This window comes from Folsomia candida, unplaced genomic scaffold, assembly GCF_002217175.1.
Source record: "Folsomia candida strain VU population unplaced genomic scaffold, ASM221717v1 Fcan01_Sc013, whole genome shotgun sequence".
Taxonomy (NCBI): Eukaryota; Metazoa; Arthropoda; class Collembola; order Entomobryomorpha; family Isotomidae; genus Folsomia; species Folsomia candida.
The window spans coordinates 546390-558630 of NW_019091205.1; the positions used below are offsets into that span (position 1 = coordinate 546390).

The following is a 12241-nucleotide window of genomic DNA, read 5'->3' on the forward strand; positions in this document are numbered from 1 at the left end:
CTTGCTCATCTGCAAAGTAACCCCGAACAAATCCATATTTACAATGCAGGCCCACAGATTGCAATTATTTGTGTGTTTACAAGCTTGAATAGTGACCAACGTTAGTCATACATATGTTGGCGGATCTGCTCTGGAAGTCTTTGCTATGGTAATATGTATACGTACAGAAAACACCGTTAATAAATTATATAAATTGTGTATGGTTTTTTCTTAATCGAAAGTGGAATCCTTCCTTACCTAGCTTACATCCGCCGGGAAAATATGAACAAGCGTTCATAAATTTGACGCCATTATTGCCTCATGTATTCTGGATTTCCTACAAGGTAAAAAATATTGTGTAAATAATTATTGTAATTATTTCTGACCACCTGAAGAAGGAAACAGTGGTTTCCCGAAAGCTTGTAAACCATTACACAATGTCATCCATACGATCTGTCAAATCACCTCTAAAAAAAGGCATGTATTCGATATCAATATGGTTTTGTATATTTCAGTTGTTTGAATTTCGCCACGGTCACGATTTTAGACCTCCGAACCGTCCTGGGCGAAAAATTCCTGTGGGCGTCAAAAAAAATCGTACACGGTCATACGATAGCTCATTTGTTTCGTTAGGCTTTGCCGCGTCCAATAAAAAATATTGGAAAGTCGAAAAAAATTATCCATGGAGTTTCATTTTTGGCCTCTCATTTTGAATCATTAAAAAATGCTGAACTTTGACCTGTGTGTGACATTAAAAATCGACGACGCGGAAATTGTCCGTTGATACTTTTGACATTGGTTCCCGAAGTTCGGAATTTTACAAATTGTGGGATCATATCGAAATAAAAAATATGTCGTTGCATCTACAATTTCGTGACGTAAAGATCGGTCACGATAGTATGACACTGCCCCGTCAAACCCGCGCTAGGCGGGAACACAGCGAAATTAAATTTTGAAAAAAATATTTTTGAATAGACCAAGTTATAAGCTTTCCATCGATATATGTCACCAATTATTGAGTCATGGTTAACACTCGAAAAGCTTGGGTTGAAAGGCAAGAGTTGGAAAAAGACGAATTGAGTTTCATAAAAATGAAGCAAACAGTGATTCCAAAACTGCTTGGCAATTTTTTAAAGAAGAAGGTATTTCTGAATCCAACCTCAACTCTTACATAAAAAAGTACGAGGAATCCAATGACGTCAAATTCAAAGTCCCCAGTAGTCGACCTGCAAAGCTATCGGCGACAAAAGTAAAAAATCGGATAAAAATTTTTTCAAAAATCATTCATCAACGGCAACGGCTGCCACGACAAGGAAGGTCAAGATTTCAAAAAGCTATCTGTTCACATTCAAAGTCCATAAACTAGGGATTATAGCCAGGGCAAAAAAACCAGCACCAAATTACAAACCAACACAAAAGGAAGGGATTCACGCTTGCTGGAAGAAATTGTTGAAGAAGATTCGGGGAAAAGTGGTCATCATGGACGATGAGCCCCACGTCACAGCTGACACTTCAAATCTTTCAGGAAGGCATTTTTTCCATAGTTCCAACCCCTGTGAAGTAAAATATGAAGACAAAGTCCAAAAGAAAGACCAATTCCCAAAAAAATGAAGAATTTGGCAACGCATGTCTAGCATTGGTCATGTTTCCGATCCCGTCATTTTGGAGGGCACTATAAACCAGGAGGTTTATCTTCAATTCTGCATTGAAGGGGGACTGGAATCGTTTATTACCAAAGATCATAAAAAAATAATGTTTTGCTTTGGCCTGACCTCGCAAGGTCCCATGACGCCAAAAAGGTCACTCAGTACCGACATCTGAAAAAATTTGAATTTGTGCAAAAAAATGGAAACCCACCAAATTTTCCTCAACTGCGACCAATTGAGAAATTCTGAGCGCGGACTATATCCAAATATTCTAAGCTTTCAGAAACGCCAGACACCTTAATTAAATTTAAGAGCGGATGGAGGAAAATCAGCTTGATAGTAGGTGCAGTCTATGGGCGGAATTTGATGCGAAATCTGAAGAAGAAAATGCAATCTGCAGCAGACAGCGGAATTGAATCATTAAAATTTGAACTGTATGGCAATCCAGACCCTTTGGTGAAAACATATGCAATTTTTTTGAAATTGCATTAACTGTGCGTAAAGTTATGAGCATTTTATTACATGAGTGTCATACTATCGTGACCGATCTTTACTGTACACTAAACTATTTGTATGAGTATGTTCATAGACTGCGATAAGATATTCTACGTTCCATAGCGATCCATCACGTGTTAAGGTAGGGCTCATCGTCAAATTTAGCCCATTTTTAACAATTTTTCAGCTCTAGGAATTTATTTTTAAATTCTTGATCATAAATATGTATGTATGTATTGAGTGAGTAGATTTTTCAACTTGAACTTTCAACAATTTTTTATAGTAGACTTTTACACAAAATCTAATAGCCGAGAAACATTATTGACTTTGACGATTAAGATGATGAGTCATTTAGTCCTTCATGCATTAATTCTGCCCAGGAGTGAAGAACTCAATGAGCAATTAAATGACATAGTACTTATTAAATGTAATGTTTAAACGTTTCTGACCGTATTTATCATACGTAAATATGTACACATATACATATGTACCCAAAGCTGCACCTGAAAACAGGAAATTTGTATCACTACATTCTACATTTACGTCGCATCATGAATTGTTGTTCAAGTATTAAGGGAGCGTGCATGTATTAGGTCACCAGAAAAGTGGGTGGGTCATGTTGGATCGTCTGGGTTACTCGTGTTAAGCCTAACATGAGTATGACAGGATGAAGGGGTGGTCACAAAATCGGCGTTTTTTCATGACGTAACGTGTGACAGTTACATGTAAGCGTAATAAATTAATAATGACCCTAGACAATTTTATTCTTAGAATAAAAAGAGAATGACCAATACTTCTTCTAGGAGGGTTAAGTCCAAAAAAATACGATATATGTACACATGTATAGTTACAGGAATACTTTGTTACAAAACCTAAATAAACTGAAAGACGACATGAGATTCCCGAAAAATGTGGAAACCCAACCGGACCGAACTACGAGGGGACCACGGAAAGTTCGTGACCGTTCGTGTCCGTTCTGACCTTGAAGGAGGGTCATTTTGCCCCACTTTTTTTTGTTGGCGTGAGAGATAAACTTATCTGCATCTCAGATGTAATGGCTTAAAAATTCACGATCACGGCCGAGTCGAGGAGATCGTCTGATGTGAATGGATTCACCGCGAAAGAGGCAAAACCGATGAAATTTATCCAAGGTTTGTTACGTAGATTTAGACCTTCAAAACGGAAACGTGTACTTCTTTTTGCATTTAGTCATTCATAACAAACGGAATATTATAAATTCCTGGTGTGCATATTTATGTACATACTTTGCTTGTAAAGAGATAATGGGGTTGGTTATTTCGTCCGTTTGAGTTGGTTAGATTTGGTACGACTTTAATGAATTTAATGAGTGCGTAACATTACATAGTGATGGTTGGAAGGAACAAATCATTGGAAAAAGCTTCTCGCAAAAAGTTAGTGTTTAACGGATTTGTACAGTTTTTGGTAAAATGTGTACTTCATAAATATTTATATTATATAAAAGAAAAATAACTTACATTTTTCCAAGTAATATTTAAGCATAACTAATGAAATCTTTAGTCAGTTGTTGAATTTAATACATACAATTGTGAAACACGAAATACATATATTCAAAATTCTAGGAACCCTGACGTACACACATAATTGGATAAATTCGGTACTTGTTCTCATATATAGCATGTTAGATATAATCTGTAATGAGGTACACAAAATTAAGACAAGCTACACCACTTCCTTTCTCTATTTCGTATCATCGTGACGTAATTTATTGCATGAAACAAGGTGAAGAAGTGTGTACGTGACACATTTATCCTAACCATTGAAAATTTTGGTTCTCGCGTACACGCGCTGGACGTTAGGTGGATGATTTGACATTTGTTTAATTGCAGCCACTTGTGTTTCAAGATGATAAGCATCTACTTATATTTTCACCGTTGGTAAAAGGAATTTACAATGCACACATAAGTAATTTGCGTATTGTGTACATATCTATTCCCCACCGACCGGAAACAATAGATGTTATGCCAGTCCGGAATTTGTGGTATAAGAAGTCTTGCTTTTGACCAGTTTAAACTAACTTTTCGAGCACCTATTCCCATCTTGACTACTAAAATCTACAATTATTTTTTGTAACAGTATTTCCTTTAAAATTTCGCCATGTACACGACCCAGTTTTTCCCCTTGTTAGTTCGTCATCTTCATTGTTGCCGCCTTTTCAAAGGGGTTCCATTCAAGTATGATAAAAACTTGAAGAAGCTTGTCCTCGTAGAGAACCCCAGGGACATCCAAATTTTTAGAGCACAATGCGTAATTATGCTGTTGTACGTGGTCGCTATGTTCCTTCACCTTTGCTTCGGACCACTCACGGTACAAAAAAAGTTTCAGGCCTTCTCCTTCTTCGCAATTTATCTGATCATGCACCTCGTCAAGTGGAACTATCGACTGGAACTCGCACCAATTCAAGTGATCAATTCGTGCATGAAATTTGAGAGAGAGCTGGTTAAAGGTGGGTTTGGAAGTTCGTTAACAATGCAAATTTATAAAGATAGATGCAAAACATTTACATCTAACAATGGAGATTTCCCAGCAAATGCTCCCCGAATTTGATCTTTTACAGGATCCGCTACTAACATGTGAACGCGGTCACTCTTGAATTGCTCCGAAACGGGTTGGAGTATCGGTTCCAAATTTTGAGCATAGCGACATGTGATTGTTGACTAGGGCTGAGCAAAAAATTAGCTCTCTAGATTCAAAAATGACCCTACCATTGACCTTAGAGTAAGAGGGTACCATAAAAACACTTTCCAAACTTAATTCTTCGTACACAGACATAATTAACTACTTCAAAACTCAAGGACAACAAGTTTCGAAAACAGGGATACATAGGGTACTGATAAATGAAGGTCAACAACGACAAGCTCGTACCAAAGGACAACCATCATGCCTCAAACCCGAGTCCGAAAAGTGCTAATTCGGCCAGTGCTTAAGAAAATTGACCTATTGACCTCTAAGGGCAACTCACCACCCGAGAGAGCAGTGGCACGTCTAACCAAAGTGTCATAGACTAGTGTGCGACGAGCAATTAAAATTTTGCAGAAGCAAAAAAGAAGAAAAATCCGAGTCCAACAGCTGACTGAGAAGCATAAAAAAAATCGTCGTCTGACCTGCAAAAAATTTTATATGAATTACCTGACAAAAGATAAAAGTGACTTTTTAGTGTCGTTGGATGAAGAATTATTTTCATTAAAGATACCAACGGTCAGAGAAAAATTTACTGTACAACCAAAGAAGAAAATAATTCCAGAAGATTGACCATCCCGCACGCGGAAAACTTTTGCAACAAGTTCATAGTGGTTAGTGCATTATCTGGTCGTGGTGTCCTCCCACTTATCAAAGTTTCTCAAAAAGTGAAGGTAACTGCGAAGTACTATATTGACTTTGTTTTAAAACCGCTTTTGGAGATTCATGTCCCAAAACCATATGGCAAGGACACAAAAAAATTGATAGTTCATCACGACGCAGCGTCATCACACACCGCCCTTTTGACCCAGGATTACGCCAAGGACCTGAAAGCTAGACTCGGGATAACAATCATCTCAAATAGTGAAATGCCTGTTAAGTCACTCTATGTAAGTCCCATGTATTTATTCGGCTTTGGATATCTGAAACAAAATCTTTTCTCCGTCACCCAAAAACTTTCGACGGAGTTTGGAAAGTTATGGGAGACGAGTGGTCTAAAGTTGACTTCGCCATGGTCAAATCAGTGTACAAAAGTTGAAATCGCCGATACCGACTTGTAGCTCGAGAAAAGGGCTTTCACATAAAAAATGTTCGGGACCTGCACTCCAAGCCGTTCAACCAGTAATTGAAGGTCATAAACGTTCACGTGTTAGCGGCGGAGCCTCCGTAAATCCAATTAATCTAAAATTATCAAATACAAAATCATAGTGATCACATGAGGATCGATTCGATCGATCACAAATTTAATTAACATTATGTTTGAAAAAAAACCACTGCATCCTCGAATGTACAGGTTTAATGGAGATTTTTTCACAGAGAAACGGGCCTTACGGTTGAAAATCAAAATTTACTGCGCCTTTTCTTCTTTTTTGATTCAACTATCTCCTTCAAACCTGCGAATTGGGAGATCGTGTTTTGCAAATTTCATATTAATCCTAAGTAATTAAATTTGTCATGGATGGACACTAATTTGGTCAAAATCGGACAACATGCACTGGGAGATCTCTATTATATATGTAGGCAGTTCAAAAATTAATACGATGTAAAATAAAATTATAAATACATATACATTTATAGCTGTAATAAGCGATTACTTGCATATTGAAATTTGTCTACAGGTGAGGAAGGCATGAAAATGTCTACCACAGCCAAAGTGATGGTCTGCTTCATGACAACGCTTCAGTACTCTGTTATCGGCTTTCCTGTCGGGATCTTCTGCCTTCTCGTCTTCGACCCCTGCTTTCCGCCCTTCCTCCTCTCAATGTCGACCAACTGTTCGGCCATAAAATGGACGAATTTTGGCCCGGAAATCCTTGTGCTCGTGTTCGAAACGTGGATGGCTGCGCAAGCAATCTACTCTGGATGCATTTGGGCATTCTACATCCTGTTCGTGGGAATTACTTGTGCTCTAAATTACCTTCAAGTTGTCCGCTGGTAGGTTGATAAGACGGTTGAGAAATATAATTTGTTGCTTCAAATTTTTCCCGCTTGGTTTTTGTTTAATCTCTTTCTTTAATCTTTAAACCAGCTTCAGAACGAATGGAGGCATGTATTTTGCAGTTTTTACCAAGCAATCAATTAGTCCTCCATCCTTCATTTTATTACATAGATCGTTCCCTCGTAAAGTCTGAGGAGATCCTTATTTCACCATAGCGTTTTGATATGGCGGGAAAAAATTTGGTTCGAATATGAATTCAATTATTCTGAATCTGGTCACCATATTACAAAAGGTGGTAGGAAACTACTCGTAGGAAACTGGGCAGGGTTACATTCTGAAAAATAATGCTACTTTTTTGAAAAGTGAATCCAGTTTGAATTCAATATTGAGTAAACTATACTAAATCCAGACTGAAGTTTACTATTTACCAAGTTAAAATTACTCTGGATTTAGCATCGTTTAGTTTAATATAAACAGTAAAACTGATAGTACATTTACTGTTAAAGAAGTAATATTATTTTTTGGTGTATATGTACAATCATTGGGCAACGATTTGTAACAATACCAGTGTCTCAATCTGTGTAATCCGAGATTACAAAAAATCTAAACTGTTTCTTCTTTTTTACTAGCAAAATGGCCCGTGCAAAAAAACTTGTTCAGCATAAACTATGCATTCGAACGTATCGACAGGTGCACATCGTGGAGAAAATGTTCAACGATTACCTCATGGCTCGAATTACCCCCGCCATAGTCATGGCCATTCCAGCGATTCAAATCGTTACACAATTCGTGTCTGTAACGATGCACGATCAAATCGCGATGCCAGGATTTCTCGTATTTCCCCTCTTCCTAGTGAATGGATTTATCAACAATGTCCTCGTCTTCACGCTGGCATCATGGATCAATTCTACGTCGAAGGAAATGCTGGAGAAGTTTGGTCGGCAAGTGGCTCACGTCGGTGGGAAGGGAAGAGCTTACTTGAGGAAGGAGGTGCAATCCTTGAATTGTATGAAGATTAAGTTCGGGACTAACTTTATCGATCGAGGAACACCGCTAGTCATACAGAATTTCTGCTTAGCGCAAACCATGTCACTGGTTTTGATAAGGTCGTCAAAAGCACATAAGTAGTAGTGGAATATTTGTATTTAATTAATAAGAAATTGGCTTATACACTGGATGACTGCTTCAAAAAATCATGCATCCAATTTTGTTTTGAAATGTATTTATATTATGTACTTAAAGTTCTTGACGGTGAATTTACATATCCTCAAAGAAATTGTATGCAATTTTTTAAACTGCAAATATGCATTATTCGTCCAATTGTATGCACGTTAGATATGGTAAAATAAATAAAATAAATTAAAAAATTAAAAAAAATAAAGACATACACGTGCAAATGTATTTAGAAATTGTGTACATACACACATGCTTGAGTAGAAATTTGTATTTGATTTATTCGTTTTTCTTCATCTTCTAAAAATTCGTAAATTTTGGTAAGCTTATTTACAAGATATCCATGTAAAAGAAAACGCAAATTTCCAATAGATTTGTGTCAGCATGGCGGATTTTAGTTCTCAGTTCTGTCTTAAATCCGGAAAACATTTCATGTGGGATAAATGAATACTTCACCATGTAGGTCGGCCCTGGAGTGACGATGGTTACGTTCTCGTTGATTATCTCCTTGCAGAAACCGCCAGGTATCGTGCAAATCTCAGCCCATAAAGTTCCCCATCTAATTGGGATACCTGTCAAAAAATAAATATACTGCAAGAAATTTTAATCGCGAAATTACAAAAAAAAAATGTTAAATTTTACTTAGCACAAAGTCTTGTTCCACTTCGTAAACTTGGCCAGGTTGTACTTGGCACTATCCTTCACAGTCGGACATCCTGGTTTCTATTGCAGTTCCCTTAACCATAAAAAATAAAATGCAACTGCCTCAATATGTTCTGTATTTTGTCGCATTATAAAAAAATAAACCATCAAGTCAAGCCTTATGACATCGTTATATCGTATATTGAAAGGCTAATAAAATTTACACCGTTCACCGACTACTGAAAGTTTTTTATAGTTACAACTCGCACAGAAAACATTTTACTTGAAAAACACAAAAAAGGTAAATCACACAGCCCTTAGTAACATTGTAAAACGATTAAATTCTATAAACTTAAAAGCTTTTACAAACTTTGACAAATATTTCAAATAAAAACTAGCCCACAAATTTCAGCAAACCTATTCAGGATGATACGTGTCTCAAATAAATTTGTCACAATCTTGGTAATAATTTCAGTACATAACTAACATAACTGTTGCCACAGTTACATTGACGACTCCGGCGTAAGCGACAGCAAGGCAGGAGAGAACAAGAAGTGTGGGAGATCTCATTTTGACCCAAATATAAAAAAATTGAGAGAAAGGGTTTTGAAGTATGTATCGCTGGTTGAAAATTTTGCCTGCTTTTATATGCAATTGGGTCAAATCATGAGCCGTGTTGGCGGGTTCACCGGATGAAGTCAGTGATTTGCGTAGTTAAATTGTTAATCACAAAAGATAAACTTACATATCGATACTTGTAAGAGAACGAACAAAAGAGTGTTTGAAGTTTTTGGTAGAAATTTGATACGTGAAAACTGCAGCACGTGCTCTACGCACGGTCCCAAGGGACAACATGATAATGACTCTTACATATAATTGATCACTCGCCAGGGCGGATGTGATCGTATTAGATTAAAAAGTTTACTGTCATGTGATACTGAAGTATTTGCGTCAATGGTGGCGAGCAACCCGTTCTCAGATTTAATTATCAAGGCAATTTATGTAACAGTTAAGTGGGCCAAAAAATAATCAAAACTGTGTAATAAAAGTATTTGTTTATCTATGTATCGTTGAGCAGGATGAGCAAAATGTATATATGAATATATACGCAGATAGTTTGATTACTCAAAGTGCAGTTGCAAGAAATAAACATAAAATCCGTAATTATCACTACAAGAAATTATGGTTAGTTTATTATATTCGAAGGCAACTTACATACTCTTGGAAGATTGGTAGTAAATCGTTATCGACCGGAGTACATAATTTATTCATACTGTATTTATGTAGATAGTCTATTTATCGCCCGGTCTAAAGACAACACTGATCTGGCTACAATTACTAACCGGGTATACTTGGAGACCCGGGTAATTTTTTCTTCGCTTATGCATACTTTGAGAATTTAAGAACATGCATTAATGCTAAAGTTACATAGAAACAAGTTTATTAAACAAACAAACACGCACTAAATATACAAAGTGTAAATGCAAATACAATCAACTATATAAAAAATCCGTAGAACAATGTATTTAGTCTAATGCGTTTTTAAAATTATGAAAAGTTACAATAACTGGGCAATTTTATAAATTAAATCTTTATTTTTTTACCGATAAGTTGTGCTGCACACTCATTTACATTTACATATTTACGCACATGTACATATTTACGAGTTAATTGATACATGCAATACAAACTTAAGTATATGCAAATGTACTAAAGGTCTTATTTATTCACACACATATGAGCGAAAAATTGTGTCCCAAGTATTTCATTTAATATTTAAAGGTTTTCCAAACTGGTAAAATTATGTATTGTTTTATAGGACATCAATATCACAAGAAACGCAAATCTCTACCACACCATTGTTCGGGTTAGCGATTTCTGCTCTTAATTGCACTGTCTGTCCGGACACGACGTCATTCGGGATGAGAGAATACCTCACCGTGTAGTGGGGTCCTGGTGCGACGGTGATCAAGTCCGCGTTGATAATCTCGACGCAGGTGCCGTCATGCAGGCAAATATTAACCTTTAATCTGAGAGATCCACTCCCCGAGCCGTCTGCCAAAGGATAAATATTGTAAGAAATTTTAACCACGATATGTAGAGCGTCCATATATTACATCATAAAAAACACCGATTTTTAGAGCCACCCCTCCCCTATCTTACTCATCGTTAAGTTCAACGCGGGTAAGTTAGGCGGCGAGAAACCACCCACTCACCTTTCTGATAACGTAATATATCGACGTTCCCAAAGCAAAATATGTATAGGGCTAAATTTTACATGGGATAAAATCTTGTTCGACTCGGTAAACTTGGCCAGGTTGTACTTGGCAGTATCCTTCGCAGTCGGATACCCTGGTTTCCCTATGGGTTCCCTTCAATACAGACAATAAGCATGGTTACATAAGCAAATGCGTGCATACATAATGAGCGTGTACTCATGTCACAGCTTTTTTATGCCTATGTTGTCATAGTTTTTAAAATTATTTTACAAAACGTACGGAAGTTAGATATGTACATTCTGATAGATGTGCGAATTGATTCATAATCCTGTTCAATAAACATCCTAGGAAAGTTTTACTGCATTATGGAAATTTTAAATTAAAACTAACATCCCACGAAATATTTATTACCACCGTGATCCCTCGTGGTAAACAATCGAGTATTATCGCCAATAATTATAACCAACCGGAAACAAATTGCTGGACTCAGTCACCAAGAATAATGTACACGGGAAATATTCTGTTACAATTATGGTTCAAAAATTTTGGAGATAAGTAACTAACCATTCCACCACAACGGGTCACGTTGACGACTCCGGCAGAGGCGACGGCAACGCAGGAGAGTGCTAGAAAAATGGCGATTCTCATTGTTACCCAACTTTACAAAATATTTACATAAAACAAGGGTAAGCGAGAAAAGCTTGGAGTATCGCTGGGTGGAAATTCTGCCTGCTTTTATACGCAATTGGGTCAAATCATGTGCCCTGTTATCGGGTTCGCCGGATCAATTTAACAATTTGCGTAGTCAAACTACTGGTCCAGAAAGATAACAGAACGAACATAAACGTGGTGTCAATTTTCGTGGAAATTTGGTACATAAAACCACCCCAAGATTCTTTACGTACGCTATGAACGGTCCCCATGCACATTGTCGAAATGTCTCTTAAATATAAATGATTACAGTAAACTTTTTAATCGAATATCATATTCAATTAGATAAAAAGCTTACTGTGATGATGTTCAAGTATTTGCGTCAATCGTGACGAACAACCCTTTTGTCGGATTTATTTATCAAGGCAGTTGTAATGTAGGAGTCAAGTGGGCCAAAAACAATTAAAACTATGTTTTCCGACAATTGATTTATCTACATTAAGACTACAGAATTTAAGAATTTATCTACAGTAAAACTGTTCTATTTTACGCATTGGCCACGATAACGGCTTGAAAATTTGCAAGGTGGTAGCCTAGCAGCACACGATGAGAAATGTAGCTTTGTTAGACCATATATTCCTTATCGTTTGGCCTAGAAGGACTATAGTTGGATACCGTTCCTGTTTTTGAAAAATGTCGAAAGGGTCATGCAGACTAGCATATTATGATGCCGGTTATAATTAGATTTGGTATTGTTTCGATAACCCTTGTGGAAATGG

The 12241-nt window shown here is 36.9% G+C and overlaps 2 protein-coding genes and 1 long non-coding RNA gene across 5 annotated transcripts; 1 reads left to right on the plus strand and 2 right to left on the minus strand.

The window, feature by feature from the left end:
* Positions 1 to 22: 22 nt before the first annotated feature.
* LOC110855748 lies at positions 23 to 8135 on the plus strand. Of its 2 annotated transcripts, XM_035856487.1 has the most exons (5): positions 23 to 148; positions 222 to 323; positions 2714 to 4605; positions 6458 to 6773; positions 7407 to 8135. In XM_035856487.1, the coding sequence occupies exons 3-5, from the start codon at positions 4257 to 4259 to the stop codon at positions 7903 to 7905; spliced, it is 1164 nt and encodes a 387-aa protein (XP_035712380.1). In that variant the 5' UTR covers positions 23 to 148; positions 222 to 323; positions 2714 to 4256; the 3' UTR covers positions 7906 to 8135. The 2 variants fall into 2 exon arrangements, 1 of the variants encoding a protein (XP_035712380.1); XR_002548509.2 differs by lacking the exons at positions 2714 to 4605; positions 6458 to 6773; positions 7407 to 8135 and adding an exon at positions 495 to 658.
* A 71-nt stretch (positions 8136 to 8206) lies between these two features.
* On the minus strand, positions 8207 to 9213 carry LOC110855676. The gene is made up of 2 exons (XR_002548488.2): positions 8593 to 9213; positions 8207 to 8522 (listed from the first exon to the last, which is right to left on the minus strand). It is a non-coding gene; the product is annotated as an uncharacterized LOC110855676 (long non-coding RNA).
* A 954-nt stretch (positions 9214 to 10167) lies between these two features.
* Positions 10168 to 11531, minus strand: LOC110855658. 2 transcript variants are annotated; one of them, XM_022104070.2, is made up of 3 exons: positions 11376 to 11531; positions 10871 to 10964; positions 10168 to 10647 (listed from the first exon to the last, which is right to left on the minus strand). In XM_022104070.2, exons 1-3 carry the CDS (start codon positions 11457 to 11459, stop codon positions 10406 to 10408), a joined length of 420 nt encoding a protein of 139 aa, XP_021959762.1. In that variant the 5' UTR covers positions 11460 to 11531; the 3' UTR covers positions 10168 to 10405. The 2 variants fall into 2 exon arrangements, with proteins under 2 accessions (XP_021959762.1, XP_021959763.1); XM_022104071.2 differs by lacking the exon at positions 11376 to 11531 and adding an exon at positions 11091 to 11343.
* Between the last annotated feature and the right edge of the window lie 710 nt (positions 11532 to 12241).